Source organism: Aplysia californica, unplaced genomic scaffold, assembly GCF_000002075.1.
Source record: "Aplysia californica isolate F4 #8 unplaced genomic scaffold, AplCal3.0 scaffold00040, whole genome shotgun sequence".
Lineage (NCBI taxonomy): Eukaryota > Metazoa > Mollusca > Gastropoda > Aplysiida > Aplysiidae > Aplysia > Aplysia californica.
Window position 1 is genome coordinate 1,622,258 of NW_004797310.1, and position 19,991 is coordinate 1,642,248.

At 39.6% G+C, this 19,991-nt stretch overlaps 1 protein-coding gene across 2 annotated transcripts; it reads right to left on the reverse strand.

The window, feature by feature from the left end:
- Nucleotides 1-1,339: 1,339 nt before the first annotated feature.
- On the reverse strand, nucleotides 1,340-17,961 carry LOC101864047 (cell division cycle protein 20 homolog). 2 transcript variants are annotated; one of them, XM_005092077.2, is made up of 11 exons: nucleotides 17,897-17,961; nucleotides 15,326-15,554; nucleotides 14,151-14,254; nucleotides 13,575-13,728; nucleotides 11,893-12,021; nucleotides 9,755-9,954; nucleotides 7,409-7,503; nucleotides 5,850-6,084; nucleotides 5,073-5,198; nucleotides 3,443-3,560; nucleotides 1,340-2,603 (listed from the first exon to the last, which is right to left on the reverse strand). In XM_005092077.2, the coding sequence occupies exons 2-11, from the start codon at nucleotides 15,552-15,554 to the stop codon at nucleotides 2,422-2,424; spliced, it is 1,572 nt and encodes a 523-aa protein (XP_005092134.1). In that variant the 5' UTR covers nucleotides 17,897-17,961; the 3' UTR covers nucleotides 1,340-2,421. The 2 variants fall into 2 exon arrangements, with proteins under 2 accessions (XP_005092134.1, XP_005092135.1); XM_005092078.3 differs by lacking the exon at nucleotides 17,897-17,961 and adding an exon at nucleotides 17,703-17,890.
- Nucleotides 17,962-19,991: the final 2,030 nt, after the last annotated feature.

Genomic DNA, 19,991 nt, shown 5'->3' on the forward strand with positions numbered 1-19,991 from the left:
GCACTGTTCATCTTACTACTAAGTACATTGATGAAAAGCGAGGTATTGCTCTGTGCAGCTTCGTTTCTCTTTGATTATTTCTCTATAATGTTTTATTCCCCAACTGACACTAGATCTCATTGTGGGTAAGACCTTCCTCAACCCTGCCCATCAGATCCAGGTCAAGCAGGGTGGTGGGATGCAGTATTCAAGAGGTGGGAAACAACAGCAAAAATTCCCCACTCAAGAAATAAACACATGTTCTGCAAGTGACGGTGGAAAGCATACCTATTAAACTGCAGGAGTTTATCTGCGCGCGTCTGGCAGAACTCAGATGGTAGTACATATACCATGATGTACATATGGAGTGAACTATCAGACAAGGGAATTGATAGAGAATTCAAGTGAACCATATTATTCTGAGAACAAGACAATAATTTGTTGGCATAAACAATAACACGGTCATGTAGTGCAGGGAAAAAATAAGACAGACAGAGATAACAGGGGGAAAGGAAAAATGTAGGACCTACCAGTGGTAACCTCCAACAGCCCACATATTATACAATCTGACTCACCTCTAATATTGGTAATATTAACATATTAGGAACAGAGACCCAGCTGTAACTTCAATTCCATGACCTTTCAAGTTGCCTTCATCAATAAGGTATTGAAGCGGTTAATACCCAAACTTTGGTAAAGGATAGCAAAAGTAAATTAGCAATAATGTAAGACAGGGGTAAAAAAGACAAAGTAGCTTTTCAAACCAGAGAAAATATTTTTAAAAATACAACTCGACAAACCAAGCTAAAATACTTTCATGTATACTTTTATTACATTTCATAAAGAATTTATCAATAAGACGAAGGGACTGAGTAAACTTACACAGTAAAGTAATAACAAATGCAGATGTATGCATTAACATCGTATAAAACTGCATTACACAACAAATACACATAGAAACATGTATGTCATGTATGTATAATACAGTCCATATATACATACAGAAATATATTGCAGTTCCACATTATATAATTTGTTTAAAAATGAGAGGCACAGGAGAATAAAAGATGGAAATGGCAAAATTAATATAATTACTTCTGTTATTAAATGCAATTATACCATTTGACCAATAATCTAGTCTGATTTGTTTACACAACTGGAAAAAATATTCACCATGGTCAGCTGATGTGATGACAATACTGAAAACAATATCTGAGGATGGACAGATCTGAGAAGAGCATAGCAAAGGAAAGACGTGACACACACAAAAAGTCTTAGTAAGAGTTTTACAGCACTTGCAACACAAGGTGCCGAAGATTAGAAGTGTTACAAAAGAGTAACAAACACAAAAAAGGAGGAGAGATGAGGACGATAGATGTTTGATAGGGAAGAAGAAGCAAACTACCTGTGCACACCCACACACACATAAAAAAAGGACAACAGAAAAAGTAGAAGTCATCAAGAGGACCCTCACACCTCAGCCTGACTGAGCACTTCTTCAATATCAGGGTCACTGAATGAAAATTCACATAAAATATGAGACTATCCTCAGAATCTTGAAAAGTCTAAATTTTTTATCCTTTCTTCGACCGTTCCCCCCCCCCCCCTTTCTTCCTCTTCTCCAAAAGAAAAGTCAGTGCAATGAATGCCTCTAAAAGGGTGCCAGTGCATATTTGCGTAAAATTTTAAAAAATCATATCGATTCAGCCAATTTCACAAAGGTGGGTACCCCTGCAGTTCTAAAGATGTGTCTGATAAAATAGAGTAGAATTACGCAAAAACAAGAGCCTCTAACATTTGAGGAGATCAAAACCCCTTCAGATATTACTTGAAAGTAATATCATATTCAGGCACTGACCAAAAAAAAAGAAAGAAAATATTTCCAGTACCGCTACATTATTTACACACAGAACAGTCAGTACCAAAGGTCGTCCTAAAATATCACATAAATATATAAATGTTGCAATGTCTTAAGCAAGGCTAACTGATATTACCATCCTTCATTTGATACTCTAACCTCAACGTCACCAACCAAAGTGTTCTCTATCAAACAAATTGATACTACATCATATTTCAACCAAATTGATTTGTTTTCAGTCAATGAGTTATTGCAATTTCAACATCTTTGGGGGTCACCTTTGGTTCTGATTTCATACGCGAAAGACATGATCAGACTACATTCGACAAATAAATGCATTAAATGCCAGCAATGTTTGCAAAGGATATTGACTGCACACCCCAATGCCTACTCAAAACAACACAATTGAGTGCACCACTAGACAGGAAATATCTACAGCAAAAGTAAAACAGAGTCAATTGATCAGAGACTGAAATTTCCTGCACCATACCTAGTTTAAAAGTATGCCACTAAAATAGACACTACCTTCCAACATTGAAAAAGCACCATGCATGAAGCATTCAAGTACAGAGTAACACAAGCCACTACCGCATGTGAAATCTCAGGCTGGATCTGTCGTCCTTGCTGGCGGTCTTGGATTTTGTCTTCTTGGCCTGTTCATCGATAGCAAAACACTTCCACAACCTGAGCGTCTCGTCGGCACCAGCAGAGACTACAGTCGCCCCGTCAGGCGATGAGCACATGTGGAGCACTCTCGCCGTGTGGCCTGGTAAAAGACACAACACCAAACATGTGTTTGTTTTAGATTTTGTTTTTCTAAGAGTTTTATGGCACTTGCAAAGCAATAGGGTCATAAAATTGGTGAAGACTTAGGTATACAAGAGAGTAACAAACACAAAAAAGGAGGGGAGATAAAGACGATAGATGTGTGATAGGAAAGAAGAAGCAGAAGCAGTTCATACCAGAGCACCTGCCAACCACCCATAAACATGCGTTCATTCTGGTTCAAAATGTTAAAGCAAAGAGAAGCACACTCATACAATAGCAGTCATTTAGTAGTGTAGGGTAAGAACAAGACAAACAGGAATAAAAGACGGAAAGAAAAGTAGGACCTAATAGCGACGTTCTCAATCTGGTCAGAGCAAATAATCAAGATGTTCACTGGAAGTTAAAAAGATTTTTCACAATACACTTCTATTTTGTACTGAAGAAGAAAATTCAATGACCTTATCAAAACTGTTTATTAGAAAAGTTCAAAAGCAAAATATACTTCAAAGGACTGTCGCTAATAAAGCTCAATAGGAAAGCAAGCAGAGTACCAGTACATACAATTACATTACACATGGAGCACACTTGAATAACATTTACGAATTCAATTTGACAATAATTACTCGTTAACATCAAACATAATTTTTATCATAATGAATTTCATTTTAAAAAGATTGTAGGTAAATTAAAAGCCTCAGGAAAAAAAAAAGTATGAAATAATCTTAGCAGAACCCACAAATCAAAACTTCTGAGGAAAATGACTCATATATCATAATTCAGGAGTGTTACAGATTGTGCGAAGACAACAAAAACAGTCAAAAGAAAGGAAGCTCAAACCTGTAAGCTCCGCAATTTTGGTCATTGCTGGATATTTCCAAAGGGTCAGCTGGTTTTGAGAGAATCCGTGTCCTGAAATGAGTTCCTTGTGTTCTGCTGACCACAGAAGAGCACACACCTGTGAAGGAGTAATAATTGCAGTCAGACCAACAACTCACAAAAGCAAAGAAGGGCATATATACACACAAAAACAAAAAAAACAAACAAACAAACCCCAAAAAAACCCTCAGAAGACATTGTGATATATGACATAAAACTCAAAATCTCAAGTGATAGGTCATGTATTCAAGATATTTACTTCATCACCTTCCGTAAAAAGTAAGAAGTAAGTGAAAACTACAGTGGAGTCCGCTTAAAGTGAACTCTTTGGGACCATAAGAAAGTGTTCACTTTATCCGAGGTTCGGTTTAACCATTTTGGCAGGGCGGAGGCCTAGAAACAGTAGCTATACGCAGTGGTGGGTTTAGGGTGGAGGTGGGGTAACAACATAGCGGGCGAGCCTAGACTAGAGTTCTTTCTTTCTGACTGAGACTGCCGTCGCCAACACCTAGCTGGGATTGTCTGCCGATGCCTGAGGCAAAGAATTTTATCTTCACAGCATGGCGACAGTGACACTGTCAGTCCGTTCTTCGCTTTCACTCATTTTGGGCGTTCACTTTATCCGATTTCCCTGTGAAACCGGCTAATTTTATCCACTATTTTTATTACTTAAACAAATAGCGTTTCAATCAGGACCACAGAATATCATTCTCTTCAACCGATTGTTCAAATAAAGTGTGTTCACTATAGGCGGACTCCACTGTACTTTCAGTTCATGTGACAATTTCTTCTACATTATTTAAAAAAGCAATATTCCAACAAACCTTGTGCTGGTCAGAAACATCACCACCTTCTTCTTCTTAGCTTTTCCAGTAGTTGGGACATTGCTTCTAAAACCTGTTTGCAATTAAAACACTCTTTCTCTCATCATTCTGCCTGCCTGAGTTGCTTTGGTTCCAAGCCAGACTTCTATGTTCCGTTATTTTTCTCTCTTGCATTCTACTTTTACTTCCAAAATGTTTCACCGCTGACATATTGCATTTGATATGCCAAGAGTAATTCAGTTTTAGTTTCATTCCATTCTAGAGGAGTGTTGGCGTTTCTATTCCTATTCGTCTTAGTACTTCCTCAATCTTTATTTTCTCTTTCCATCATATTCTTAGAGTATTTCTACAACATTTTTTTTTAAAAGCTGTATCCTTTTTTTATTTTTTTCATTGATGGTCTATGCTTCACATTCAAATTTTGCGATGGGGAGCTTCTTAGAATTCTTATTTTTGCATCTTTGCATTGTTTTCTTTCCAGATGGACGTGATCTTTTTCAGTTCTGATGTTGCTACCTACCCCCTTCACAAAAGATCCTATTGTCTGCTTCTACTTTTGAGTTTGTGATTTTCAGGTAACATAAGAAAGAAATTTTTAATTATGAAACAACTGTTTTAAAAAACTTTTTTTACCCAATACAACACATTATATGAAAAGGAATTTATCAGTCTTATTAGAGAATGGGAATCATATAAGTTAAAAATTCACGTCATAAAAATAAATACAAAACAATGTTGTATGAAATAAAAATGTGGAAAGCACCTACCTGAGATTTAGTGTCGACTGAACTTAAACTTCCTCCATTGTTGCAGTTCCACAGTCGAATGTGCCGATCAGCTGTTCCTCCTCCACTTGCCAGGACATTTGGTTGCCATGGACACCATGCTAAAGCCTGGGGTAAATTTGGACGCAGAAATGTGGCTGAAGGAGTCGAGGACTGTCTAATTGTTCAAGTCAAAGGAAGTTCATCAAAACAATGGCTGTTAGAATACTTTAATTGTTTTTAACTTTTTCACCCTCTGTTACTGTTAAGCATCGAGGAGAGATGCAGTTTTTCATGGTCCGGCATCTCTGTAGCTCTTTCAACTGAGACGTAGTTTTTCAGGGTTCCATCCCTTGACTACCTCAGTCCACCCTTTGTTTGGCCTATTGCTTCTTAAGTAACCTGAGTACTTAGTGCAATAGGCTCTCGAGGCTGGCTGACTAAGTGACAATTATAACAGGAGGCCAGACCATTTTATTCCTTGTATTACGATGAAATGCAGGCAAGACTCCTTGCCAATAATATATGCTCTTACATCATTTCTCTGCATGTCTGTTCTTATGATGTTTAAAGTTTTACAGAGACATTTCATCTCGCATGCAGTGATTTTGCTTTCACGGTTTTTACTTCTCCTTTGTTCCTTGTAATAACGATAAAATAATGGTTGCATATAAGGTTTATAACTGAGTACACAATAATAAAGTACCGTACAGCTGGCCATATTTCATTATAATAATGTCTACCACTGAAAGCTTTAACATCAGGCAGGGTAGAACATACCTTCACGGCAGCCTGATGTTCATTAAAGGTGTAGAGAGGTTCCGTGCCGGTCATCAGAGAACCACTGTTTGCCCTCCAGATGTTGAGCAGATTGTCATTGCCACCGCTGGCCAAAAAGTTTCCGTTTGGAGACCATCTCAGCCCACAGACTTCCTGGGTGTGTCCTTGCAAGGTGCCCACATGGTGCTCAGCCACCCTCACATCATGGTGATGGATGCTGCCCGTACGAGAGCCACTTGGAAGAAAGAAAAAAGAGATAAACGTGTTTCAAAACAAGAATATACTGTGTTAACAGGCAACATTAACAACAACATTAACTACAAACTCGACAACTGACGCCAAAATAATGTTAAAAGTTTTTAAAAATCAACATTTTTTCATCATTAAAGTGTAAGTTGCAGAGCACTCAGGCTGACAAAAAAAACCAGTACAGTACTGGCATTCCTGTTTCAACCAAGCAGAATAAATGAATCACCAGTGTTGTTACTATTAGTAGTTCACTTGCCACTTGTCATATTTACCACACAGAGTATTCTATAAGTATCACTTTGACATTGTAAAATTTCTCAGACTCCAACAAAAACGCCACAAATATAGACACAATGTATTAAGTATGTAAGCTTTTTTTCAGTGTTAAAGGCCATTGGCTCGCATCACATAAAACACTTTTATTTTTATTCAATAAAGTTTCCATGATGAAATGCATTATCAATAAAACAACATAAAGTATAATCCGTTTATATCGACATGCCCTGGGAAGTGGATTTGATGTCGAATGTCGATATATAAAATTGTCGATCGATAAAAGAAATAATATAAAAATATATAGCCAATTGGAAAAACAAGGGGAGGTCAGCAGTAAAAAGACAACACTACTTTTTACTGGTTACTACCCTTCATTCTTCCACAACTACAAAGTGAAAACTAACAAGAGGCAGAGGGGACGAGGGGTTGGAGATACGGTACCAAACACAGAGCAACGCCAGGCGCACACTACACACAAGTGCAAACTTTGTTGTAGCATTCTTGTATGGCCTGTTTACGGACGCTTGCTGGGGAAAATGGAACGGCGAGGCAATGACTCACTGACCGTGGCACATGCCAGCGACAGACTGAGAATGGGATGTGGAAGGGGAATGAGTGATCGGGAGTGGGGGTAGGGGGTGATGCCCAGCGCGCGAGACGCTCATGTCTGTGAGGCACTGTACTGTGTTGGAGACTACACTGTGTAGGCCCAACATGACCTACTAAAGCCTGGTGTGTCAAGTAGGCTACATGGCCGGTATGCAGACTTAAGCATGTCTATAAAGCAGAATGGGCCGAAAAAAAGCCTATATAACTTATAAGAGGAATTGTTTAGTGAAGATATTGAAGGAAAAATTTCGTAATTGGAAAATGTCTATACACTGGCTGCTGATATAAGTGGATTATACTGCAAAGGGTTTTATATTTTAGGAAAAGACAAACCCCTTATTCCTAACAGAAGGCAGCTAGGATACAATGATGAGCTAAGATACTGTAGGGCACCATGAGACAATACTTTTGCTTCCTATACTCACCTAGTGAGTAAGTACGAGTTCCATGACAAAGCCCCTACTCGAGCAGCATGACCAGCCATCGTCCGTAGCCTTTTCTTCTGCACAGGGTCCCACAGCTGTTGAATAATATACAGTATTAGGTTTTAGTTTTAGTAGAGGTTTTACGGCACTCGCAACTGTATAAGGTCATATGAGCGCCAGAAGATTAGAGGTGTCACAAGAGAGTAACAAACATAAACAAGAAAAAGGGGAGATAAGGACGATAGATGTTTGATAGGAAAGAAGAAGCAAACCACACCAGAGCACCCGCCAACCACCCACAATATACAGTATGAAAATAGTACCAAAAAAAGGCACGAACAACTACTTCCTCAACTTTCACTAAAAAAACTATAACATTTAATGGATAGAAGCGGACATAGCTAATCTGTTCCCTCAATCTGAGCAAATATTTTTTCAATGGTTCAAAATTATCAACATTTCATTTCATGCCTTTACAAAGAATGACAGGGTTCTAACTATACTTTCTGCAAGAACTGAGTTACACACAAGCCCTGCACACTGTGTCAAACGCTCGAGACAATCTGACCTGTATTTTTTTCATTTGAAGATTAGCAAAAAAAGTGATAAGACATTCTTGGTATAAATAAAAGAATGGAATCCCATTTTCTCAAAACTATGCATCATGGTGTTAGAACCCTATCCTTTTAAGGTGCAATTTAAATTTAACACTTGAACTTTATGTATGCTTTTATTGTGAAAAACCAGAAAAACTAAATTAAGAGGCCTTGTCAATGAAAACTTGAACAATGAAATAAAAGCACCAATCAAAGACCCCTTTCTATTGCACACTGCGGAACAGTAAGTAAAGTTAGGATCCTATGACAGGGGCAGTCCCACACTATGTTTATATTATTAGGAATGCAGAGTGTCCAAAATGATAAGGTTTTTTTTAGTTGCACAGATGCACACTTTGCTTGCCACTGTCGTAATAAGTAATAATACATTACATATATGTACACAAAACTGTTTGACATATAGACAATAGAATTATACAGTGGGTGTCGCATTTAACAAGGTCACATTCAACGAGAAGTCGGCTCCAACGAGGCAATCCTTAATCCCTGATTTTTCTTCTATATCTCTTTGTAAATGTATGTTAGCTCCAACGAGGTTGCAAACAGACCGAAGTCGATTTCAACCAGGTCGCGATAACCAAATAAAGACAAATCAAAAGCGAAGAATTTTTCTCCTTTCTCTCCATCTCATGGGAAGCACAAGGCCCATCCTCCATTCCTAATGCATTGTATTGCTAGATCAAGGCATAGTGTGCCTCCTAACATGGGCCCCAAAGCCAAGAGGATGGGCGAGGGTTGGCCTGTGGTAGGGATAGGAGGGGGTGGTGGGAACACGGCGCGGGCTGTGTGATGAATCGTGAAACTGAGCCTGTGGTTAGGCCTAGGCCAGCCTAGGCACTACTGTGTGGCGTGGCGGACTGGAGGGGATGAAGAAAGCATCTTCCTCTGATTTCAGTTGCTCTTTCTCTTTCTATGCCTCATCCTTTTTCTTTGCAACCATCGCGGTGTTCGCACGTTGACTCATTCTCTTCCCTGACTTTGCACTAACTTTGACAAATTCCTCAGTCCACTTACACTAGAATTAAGTTCAAAATCGCTTCAAAATCGTCCACGAAAAGGAAATGTCTTTCATTTGAAATGAAATTCAAAAAATCATAGACAAAGTTGAAAAAGGACAGAGATCGAAGGCAGACATTTGTCGCGAATATGGCCTCAGCTCAACCACGTCGTCGACCTTTTTAAAGGACAAAGCAAAAATTCGGGAGGCCTTGGATCAAGGCTCGTCAACGCAGAAACGCCAACGCACTTCTGATGTTGTTTTGAGATTTTCATTATCAGGGGGAAGAACTGTTTTAATTACTGGTATTGGTACGCCATGTAATATAATAACTTGTCTCCCCCTTTCTTTCTTTTCTTTAGCTTTTGTCACGTTCAACGAGAGGTCGGATCCAACGAGGACAAGTCAGTCCCAGCAACCTCGTTGAATGTGACTCCCACTGTATTTTCCCATCCAAGTAAACATTGAAAAAGGCATGTTTCCATAGAAATAAATAGTCGAAATTAACCTAGACAGCCACCCATTGTCAAGGAGAAAATTAGTTGTCGTAGAAAGGTTGGATGTCTTGGACAGTGACATTATAACAAAAAAAATGTTAATGCTGGGTGGGTGAGGGGGGTAAGGGGGAGGAGGAGTGGGAAGTGGCTATTTGTATAGGTGATTGTCTTGGACAGCTGGCCCATAGAGTGCGTTCAAGTGTTATTGTCAAGTCTAGGAAATCACGTTTCGCACCTCTACAGCCCCTGATGATAGTCCAACTGCCAAATGATTTCCGTCAGAGGTCCAGTTGACGCAGCTTATGTAATCTCCTCCAGAACTGTCCATCTCCAGAAGCAAGTTTATTCCCCCAGTTGTAGCATCCCACAGATAAACGCTGGTGCCGAGGGCAACAGCTAAGACATTCAGCGCCGACCAATCAATGAGACTCAGATCTGAGAGACAAAATGAGCACACAAAATGTACATGAAGTTTTATACCAAAAGCAAAATATCCATTGATTTACCCAATTTGACATTTCATGAAAAAATTAAACAAGAAACTTGACAAAAACCACACAGAAGAAAAGTTTTATTCCAAAAATATATATAATATATAACACCATCAGCGAGTTTAATGAATTCCAATTGATTACTAAGGAAAGTACAGTCAAACCTGCCCTGACGGCCACCTCTATAAAGACAGCCACTTTCCATTCCCCCCGCGTTTTTTCTATATAAGCTAATTGTGTAAAACGGGCACCTGTCTAACGCGGCCGCAGCCACCATATTTTAACATACAACCCCTACCACACCAAGCAATAACACCTGTCTTAGACAGCCACCTTAGTGACTCCATTATGTTTTGTTATAAATTGAGCACTGGCCCCTGGCCTTGTGGGCGAGCAGTCATAATCCAATCCCCTGGCGTTATAGTTAGGTAGTCCCTCCAACCGATCATGTTGCGTAGACCCCTCCAACTGTTGACCAACAGGTAACAAATTTTCAGCTGCTGGTGAGGTAAGTGTGTGATCCCTCATAACCCATAAGCCCCAACCAGAACTCATACACAAATCGTAAGTGAGATGAGTGGTCACTGTTTACCCAGTCTGTAACAGAGTAACAATGGACGTCAACATGAACTTGTGACAGAAGCGTTGCTCGTTCTCCGAGTGGTGGCGACCCATGTATTTGTTTTAACATGGCACTCGGTCTTCATCGTCTGATGAATTTTGTTTTATAGCCACCCTTCAGCAAAAGCAGCAACAAAATAAAAATAACAAACAAAATACAAACCAACAACAACAACAACAAAACAACAACAACGCAGTTGCTTTCGATTGGGACATAGATGGGAAGGGTTTGTTTTCTTCATCTTGATCAGTCCTGCCTAAGACGGCCACCTGCCTTATATGGCCACTTTTCTCCTTGACAGTGGGTGGCCGTCTTACACAGGTTTGACTGTACACTGAGTAACTGATGCAGTAGCCATTCAGTTGTTTCGTCTGCTGGTCACTTTAACCGAAACATGATGGGGGGGGGGGGGGTTATTAGATGTCTTACAACTCTAAATTAATGGAAAAATTATACAGTTCAGACCCATTTTACAGGCCAGTCCAATTGATGACAATTCACTTCAGAATCAAAGCATTTTCATTTTCAATTTACCTTGTGTACAATACAGGTCTCACTGATGCTATGGGAACCCTCAGTTTATTTTAATTTAAAGTTGTGGGGGCCGGGGGGAATCATTTAGACCCAATCTGAACTCCCTGCTCTATTCCAGCTAAGATCCTGCTTATCTTACGTCTCTCTCCTTCCTGATTCCAGAACACAAGAGCCTTAGACAGAGACTACTGTACTGTATAGCAGCACTGAAAAACCACTACCAGATAAATCTAAGAAATGCAGTAAATGTGAGGCATCGTGGTGAAATCAGGCACTCGTCAAAATAATGAAAACAAAGAAACCAGCATTTTTCTGGCCTGGGGCAAATTTTTGTTCGAATTTTGTCTTTTTTGCTAAACACCTTTTATGACCATTTAAAAATACATTTCATTGCAGATTTTACTGAAAAACATTGACCACAGGCACAAAAAAAATGTAAATTTGCAATTTCCAAGGATACTTAGGCTTTAGAAGTCACAAAATTTTGGCAGCCATTTTCTCACTAATTTTACCTCCGACATCAAGCGACTCCCACCTTCTTCAATCGCAAACTTTATTATACTTTATATATCAACTTCTATTTTTAAAAAGCAATACAAATGAACACGCATTAGGATGATACCGATACCAATAACTTCATATGCCCAAAAATTGAAGAGCGCCTGAATCTCCCGCTTCATGACACAAATGATACATGATTATATAACGGATAAATGAAAAACTCACAATAATCATCCAGAATGTCAGGTGCATCAAGTATTCTCTCTGGCACTTGAGGGATGTAACGCGTTGTCTTTTTAGCTGTTGAACCCATCTTTCCCGTGGTGTAAAGAACCCTCAGGTCATTCTGATAACCTGCAAAGACCAAACAAAACATATCCTCACCATAAGTACTAAGTTAATACAATACTGACCATTAATGTTTTGAAAAAGGTATTTTCATAAGAGAGATAATTTACAAGGATTTTCAAGGCTTTTGAGACAATATAACTAACCAGCAACAAAACTATTTTTAAAAAAGGGGAAAAAAGAAACACAAATTGACAGGGCTATTGATACAGGCATCCAATATTGTAAAACATTCAAAACTATTGTCATTATTAAAACACAATTTTCCTTCAACATTTTCCCAAATTACAATTTTCAACTTTACTTTCCAGAAATGGCTGTGCTACATTTAACAAAGAGGAAAAGACACTGGAAAACCTGTTCCAGAAAAAAGAGAGATTTTCATAATATAATATGGAAATAACTTACTAATTTGAGGTTCAGTGACAATATTTTAAAACTCTGTGATTAGATCCCGATCCTCGGCTTATTTGAGTATAAAAAATAACCCTGTCATTCAATGCTGGAAAAAAATCAAGATTAACAGACAAATAGAAATACTTCAAACAAAAAAGGGACACTGAAGAAGCAGAACCTCCCAGCCACTTGCATCATTAGACCTTCTTCTTCTTCTCTTCTATCCCGTGGTTGGGGTAACTGTGGGAGCACCACTGCATCTGAAAACCAGCTCTCGCCTTCTATTTTTGTCCTCTGCTTTCCTCAGATTGTCACCCATCGTCTTTCCTGTCCACTCTGTAATGTTGTCCTCCCATCTCCTTCTCTTTCCTTGTACGGTTCCTTGCAGGATTGTTTTGGCAAGTCCTGTGGATCTTGTGACATGCCCATTATATCATTTTAATTTTCGTCTCTTCACTGTGGTCAGTAGATCTTCATATTGCCCCACTGCGTTGGTGATTCTCTTTCGTACCTCTGCATTTGAAACGTGGTCTTTGTACTTGTACGAGATGTCAAGGAGTCTGCGGTAACATCTCATCTCTGTGGTCTGAATCTTTTTCTCTAATTCTGCTGTTAGTGTCCACGACTCGCAGGTGTATAAAAATATTGAGATGACCAGTGAGCGTATTAGTCTCATTTTTGAGTTGTGCGTGATGTTTCTGTCCCTCCAAATAAGCTTCAGTTTTGACAGCGCAGCTGTAGTTTGCGCGATTCTGGAGAGAATTTCTGGTCTTGAGCCTTCATCTGCGACGACTGATCCAAGGTATTTGAAGCAAGTTCCTCGCCCCTGACTTTGATGTCCGCGTTGATGCCATTGATGTTATTGGTCATTAGCTTGGTTTTCTCTGCACTGATCTCCATGCCGTAGGCTGCTGAGGTTGTGTCCAGCCGCTCCACTAGTGTGGCGAGCTCCTGTTCTTCTCCTGCTAATCCATCGATGTCATCGGCAAAACGCAAGTTAGTGATTGTCCTGCCTCCAATACTGATTGTTTCCAATCATTAGATAGCAGAACATAAATGCGCCAAGAAGCAGATTCCAACAGCACACCAAAAAAATATGGATTTTTAAAATTAAACCAAAAAAAAGAAATACCACTTTTCCTGCTTGTGATAGCATACTATACCTTCAGGGGCTTGAGGAGGTTTCTCTTTAAAAGAAAGAATCTTTTTGTCCATGAGGTCTCCATTTAAGTTTTCACTCATGACTGCTTTGTACTCCTGTTGAGAGGGACTCATCATGGACTGTTCATCCTCACTTGGCCTTGCCTGTGTACATATCTGCAAAAAACAAACTAGTGCTTATGTTAAGAGTTTCATACTTTACAAAAAAAAACCTTTTCCAGATTAGGGAAGGAGAGGAGAGGGGAGAAGAGAGGGGAGAGGAGAGGGAAGAGGAGGGGAGAGGGGAGAGGGGAGAGGAGAGAGGAGAGAGGAGAGGACAGGCGAGAGGAGAGAAAGGCACTGGTCAGCAGAGGATACAATAGATGAAAAAAATTGCTTCTGAATACAATATAAAAAGATTAAATAAAGTTAAAAGTTAAACATTTTTTAAAAAGGAGTGGGGGTACTCTTGAAAGTGAAATGACTCAGCAGAAACAGGAGAATTCGGTATAAATTCTCATTTACTCAATGTGTTGTTTTTTTACATAATCAAATATATGATATAAGGAAATTACTTTTCAACTCAGAACAATACAAACCTTGTAATGCGCCAAATCAAAGTTATTTACACTTCTGTTGGGAATGAATCTGTCACCAGCTGTAGGAGTTTTAGGCGGTTTTGCTCCTGGTGTTTTCTTCCTTCCTACAAAAATAATAGAGATTGTAACTTCAACACAGCGATTTCTCTAAAATATAAGAACAATAGAAATAAATATGTTCCAAAAAAAAAGAAAGAACAAGCATGTGGTGTCTAATGGTTGTGCGCAAAGGTGTGTGTGGGTGCGTGCAGTACACATGATGCGTCGTTCACAACAAATAAAGAAATGGAGAGAAAAGATTCAGAAATCTGAAAAGACAACACAGACAGTAAAAAATCAGATAAATTAGATGAATTATGTCTCTAAAGCCCCGGTTACACGCAGTGATAAAATGTATTAGATTCGTTGTGTGCGAGAACTGTCCGTTTAATCGAACTGTGTTGTCTGTTTACACGTTCCAATCTAACGTCCAGTTTTCTTTCAATCCAGGAGATTCCTCCTCATAATACCACCATGTCTCTTTGCGACGACAGCGATTTTCCTGCACTCTATTTATGTGAAGGTTTTGAGCTCGGGACCTAATGAAAGGCGAACACTGTACCTCTAGATCACGAGAGCCCCACCCCCTCCTCTGTACATTTTGATAGCAGAACATTGTCTTTAGAAAAGGTTGGCCATACTGTACCGTGCTGTGTGTAGAAAGAGAAGCTTTGACTTGACTGCAGATGTGCAACGCACCCAGTGACCTTGATGCACTTCACCATTGACGATCAATTAAATAATAAAAACTAAAATTAACATAATTTTGCATCAAATCAGGTTCTCTGCGAGCTACTGTGCTTATTCCGAATATGAAATCAATTTTAAGATGCGATAATTTTTTTATATTTTGTGCCCTAAATTTAACCCTGTGCAGTGGCAAATTTCAAAGTGATTCTACGTCACAGCGCGTCTCCCCCCAAATCTTAACGTTATCGCACGAAAAATATCAGGTAGCGCTTGATTTCTCGACCGAGTCTTCAAGACATCGTCCAACCGTCCAAATTTTGTATAATTCTGTGGTTACACACCTATGATTTATCGTATGATCGCTAGATCGTCCAGTTTTTGTACAATTCATCGTTACATGTACCGAGCGATTACTTTAGATATATCTCTGATTCAGACCAACATACCAGCGGAATTTGGAGTCTTGGCTGCAGAAGGCGTCTTGGCTAGAGCTCCACTAGACAACGATTTGTTCAAACTTTTATTTGGTGTTTTGGTGGCTGTTGTACTTGTGTTGAAAGAAGAGCTACCGCCAGTTTGTTCAAACCGTTGGACCCTCATAAGTGGAGGCCTGGCACTTGGAACATCCATCCGCAGAGCACTGTTGATGTCATTTTCAAGATTGAAATGCGCCATCTGATGATAAAAACATAAGAACATATTCTTATATATTATGTTAGGCAGGAAATCAGTGACGAGCGACCACCGTGAAATATAAAGAGATACGGTTGAGGCTAGGGTTAAGGTTAGGGTTTCGGTTTTGGCCAGGGTTAGTTCTCTTCTTTACAGTGTTTGGGTGGTCGCTTGTTACGGAAGTTCTTCCTTAAATGTAAGAACTTACAAAACAAAACATGAAATCATGCTGCAAAATTTTAATTTGAAAAGTTTAGAGATTCATCACATGCATCATTGTTGAGAAATCCTTTTTAAGCAACTGAAACCCAGTTTACAAAATTCAGTGTAGTCTGCTTTTAAACCGAGCACAGTTTTACTAATCTGAAAATATCAGTAAACCAAAAGATAAAATAAAACGAACTGGCTAACCATAGTTAAGTATGGCTAGCCTCTCAATTCAGTCTAGCCACCCTTAAGTACGGCTAGCCTGCCAGTCTAGCCGTACTTAATTAAGGACCAAAACGGGACCGTTGAGTACACAGGTCTCATTAATAATTATTCAGGTTTAAATTACATGCACTGTACGTAAGGCACGTTTTGGTTTCGTCTCAAATACAAATGCTTTAGGTATTGCAAAAAAAAATTATTTACAATTCAGTAGGCCTATTTTTTGCTGTTTGTCACTCTAGCCATCATAATTTTAAGTACGGCTAGCCTAGCCGTCTACCCGTCATAAGTCATTAAGTATGGCTAGCTTGGCAGTCTAGACGTCACTGAAAGTACGGCTAGACTCTTCCGCTTCCATAATAAAATCTCTGATTTTTGTTTAGATTGACCAACCTCTCCAAGGACCAAACTGACAACCCAGCTAAATTAAAGCAAAATAAACGATCAGGTGGACTCCACTCTGCAGCACAGTGTTCCAAGATAGCCTGATTCTCTTTTTTCCAGATAAATTTTTCCCTAAAGTGAGGTTATAAATGTTTGAGTTAATAAAGCCTGAGCCTAAAAGGCCATCTTTATGGCTTTCTTCATTTATATTATAATGTGTGAGTTCTGACCGGCCGATAGGTCTATAGTATAGTCTAGAGAGGTAGTTGGAAAGGGAGTGTAGACCCGGTAACCGGGAACAAAGTCACAAAGTATACAGACCCGGTAGGGGAACTCTTTTGTGATTTCCGAAAGTTTCAGCGTCCTCCTGGCTCAGGGTAACTTCTAAGGTTATTCTAGGTCTATGACCTAGACTTAGATTTAGACAGACACAGACATAAATCATTGATCTAGTTTCGAGGCAAGCCTAGATCTAGATAAGATCTAAATGAAGATTGCGGACGTCTTTTCGATGAACGATTTGGAGTTGGAGGAATCACAATTTGAAGAAAAGAACAATCGAGAAGTCACCCTCTCTATTTCTCGGCCTCTCTTTCTCTCTCTCTCCATCTGTCTCAGTGTATCGCTCGCATTCTCTTTTTCTTTGTTTGTCTGTCTTTCTTTCTCCCCACCTATTTCCCACTCTATCTTTCTCTCGTTCCCTCCTGCCAACTGAGGCATGTCATACATTTTGCTAGCACTTCTCCCTGCTCTCTCTCCCACACACACACACATCACGGGGTCTGAGCGCTGAAACTTTCCGAAATCACAAAAGAGTTCCCCTACCGGGTCTGTATATACTTCGTGACTTTGTTCCCGTTTACCGGGTCTGTATACACTTCGAGTGGGAAAACCTCTTTGGTTTGGTTTTTTAATTTTAGTCTACGTTTTACATGAACAAGCTACAGTACAGCCAGCACCTAGCACACCTAGCTCTAAGCGGCAAAAAAGCGGGCCTGCCACGGCGAGATCTAGATCTAGAATCTAGATCTAGATCTAGATCTAGTCCACTGGCGAGGGAAACCTCAGAAGACGACAAAATCAAAAATATATGGAGGAAATAGATTATGTTATCTAGAATCTAGAAATCTAGACTACCTTGTAAAATTGTTTGCATGAAGACAACTCTTTCTATTAGATGGGCCCCTGTACCCTGTAGCCTACTAGATTCCAGGCCTATTCTATAGTACGCCCTCCTATAGGCTATGGGCTGTTGATTTGTAGCCTTGGGGGGGGCGTGGACCCTCTAATTACTGACGCGACAAATCCGAAGCTGAATCAGACAGAAGAATTACACACAGGTCACTGTGGGCGTTGGATGACACCTGGGGGGCTGGGTTGTGGGCAGCCGGAAAATCACAAAGGCGTCAAAGGCAGGGGCTTATGACTGACAGCAGCGAGACAGCACCAACAAACTTCTTGTTTTATATACCAAATGTGCCGTGAAATATAAATAGTGATGACAAAAATACAATTCCGAAGCAAGCTCAGACCTGTGAAACGTCTCCTTTCGTTTCTCTCTTCTCACTTCTCAAAGAAAGAGTCAAGTCGGGGTTTATTTTGGCAACGCTCGTTAACGATTGGACACTTGATTCTCAGTCTGCGTTTTCATTGGTGGGAACAATTTTGACATTTTTAAAATTACAAAGTGGGCCATGATTGTTATGGTCCAAAAAAAAACCCAGTAGCCTATGTTTGGCTCGTTGTCTTTTGCTGTGGTGGTTGACTTGACCCACAGAACACAGAATTCTGTGACTTGACCAGACTTGACTAGCCTGTCTCCGATCTCGGCCTTGCCGCGTAGTTGGCCCTAGATGCCAGAACTACCTCTACTAGGCTAGTATATCTACACTACAATATTTCATGGTTGTTGGTTAAAGTTGAGTTTGCAAAAAGACTGAATGAGAATGTTAAAAAATATTTTGGGGTAGCTACTTGGTATATATTGTTAACGAGTACGCAGAGAATAATAATATATTAATAATGGGCCTAATAATAATAATAGTGTTTCTCTTCCTCTGGCGATGATGATTGTGTTCACCGCACCCTTCTGTAATTATATTCCTTACTTCCACGCACCTTTCCACCCCCCCCCCCCCTCTCTCTCTCTCTCTCTCTCTCTACCACTTCTGGCTTTAGTGTTCCCTTCTCTCCGGCGATTTGCACTCACCGCTCCTTTAAATATTCAGACATGTATGTACGCACTTTAGTTTTTATAGCCTGTGTATATGATGATGAAGATATTTCCGATATATTGTCCAAATCACGCCAATACGTAACTTATAGTGAACACTTTGTTGCTGTGGCGTCATCATTCATTTATTTTTTTCTCAAATACTATGTTCCTGATGAAGCCTTATTGACGAAACGTTGAACTGTGAAAAATATATATTTTTGGAAATACAACAAGGTCTTAACTGTTTTAATACCTTCTTTATACAATGATGATGATGATGATGATGATGATGATGATGATGATGATGATGATGATGATGAGTTAATAACGACGACAACAACAACAACATTGTGTCGATGTGCTTCTCTTTAGTCTTATCGAATCAAACTCAGACGTGGCCAAGCCAGTGCAGTCTTCATTACGCTCCAAGCTGTCCGTTGTCATGCCGGTGCGGCGGAGGTCAGATTGGGAGAGGGTCGATTTGGATGCCCTCTTCAAATTTAATTTATTTGTCGCTCCAGCAGTTCTACACTAGAATAATTAAAGTCGACTCCGCTTGTGTTGAACTCGCTTGGGATGATCTTCGGTTAAGCTGATCTTTTTCTCTGGTCCCAGCACTTAGTGAAAATACTCCCCCACCCGGCCCGCTGTTCCAAAACAAAACAAAACGAAAGCAACAAATCCCGTCTCAAATACCTTTATATTAGAAATCAAAATTTATGAATAAGCAAATTGTAAAGAAAGGCAGAGAAGTTAAGCACATACCTTTGGGCTTGTCAGTGGTCTTCTAATTATTCTTCACATTTTCGTTCCCAACAGTGACGTTGAACTTCGGATGAGTTATCTATTTTCACTTTCACTCCCTCGGCATAACGTACGTTTTCTCAGCTCAGTGCCTAGATTTCTTGATCTAGATCTAGTTTTGAGAAATGTAATTTTTAATTTGAAGTCAAACGTTAATTGAACTTAATTGAGTATCACAACATGTCAAGCTTTTCCGAATGCACTTCTTGGAATTTATCTTGACCACGACTCCGAATAATCTTACGATTTTGATAGAGCAGATGGATTGGTTTCTGACCTCGTGACTCATGATCTTAGTACATGTACTCAAAACGTCCGAAAATGTCAGATAGAATTAGGTTATAGGTAATTCTAGGGTAGCGAGATGCAAAGGAGTCAGCGTAGATCTAAGCATCGCAAGTGAGGATACCATTCATGCTTCTATTCTTGTATAGGTTTTCCTGGGTTTTACTATTGTATGGAGAGTGCTGACGACACGGGTGTTATTCACCGTCACCTTGATTTGTACGTGTGTGTTATATGTTTGTTTGTTTTGTTTAGTATAGGGTTTTACGGCGCTCGCAACTGCATAAGGTCATATGAGCGCGCGGGACACACCTAATACTTTT

What these genes read in the sequence shown, in the direction of transcription:
- LOC101864047 (XM_005092077.2), bottom strand. Translation starts at nt 15,554, where the DNA reads ATGGCGCATTTCAATCTTGAAAATGACATCAACAGTGCTCTGCGGATG. An exon ending in TGACATTCTGGATGATTATT is followed by an intron (nt 9,955 to 11,892) that starts GTGAGTTTTTCA and finishes TTTGTCTCTCAG; the next exon opens with ATCTGAGTCTCATTGATTGG. An exon ending in CAGTCGACACTAAATCTCAG is followed by an intron (nt 3,561 to 5,072) that starts GTAGGTGCTTTC and finishes ACTCCTTCACAG; the next exon opens with GTGTGTGCTCTTCTGTGGTC.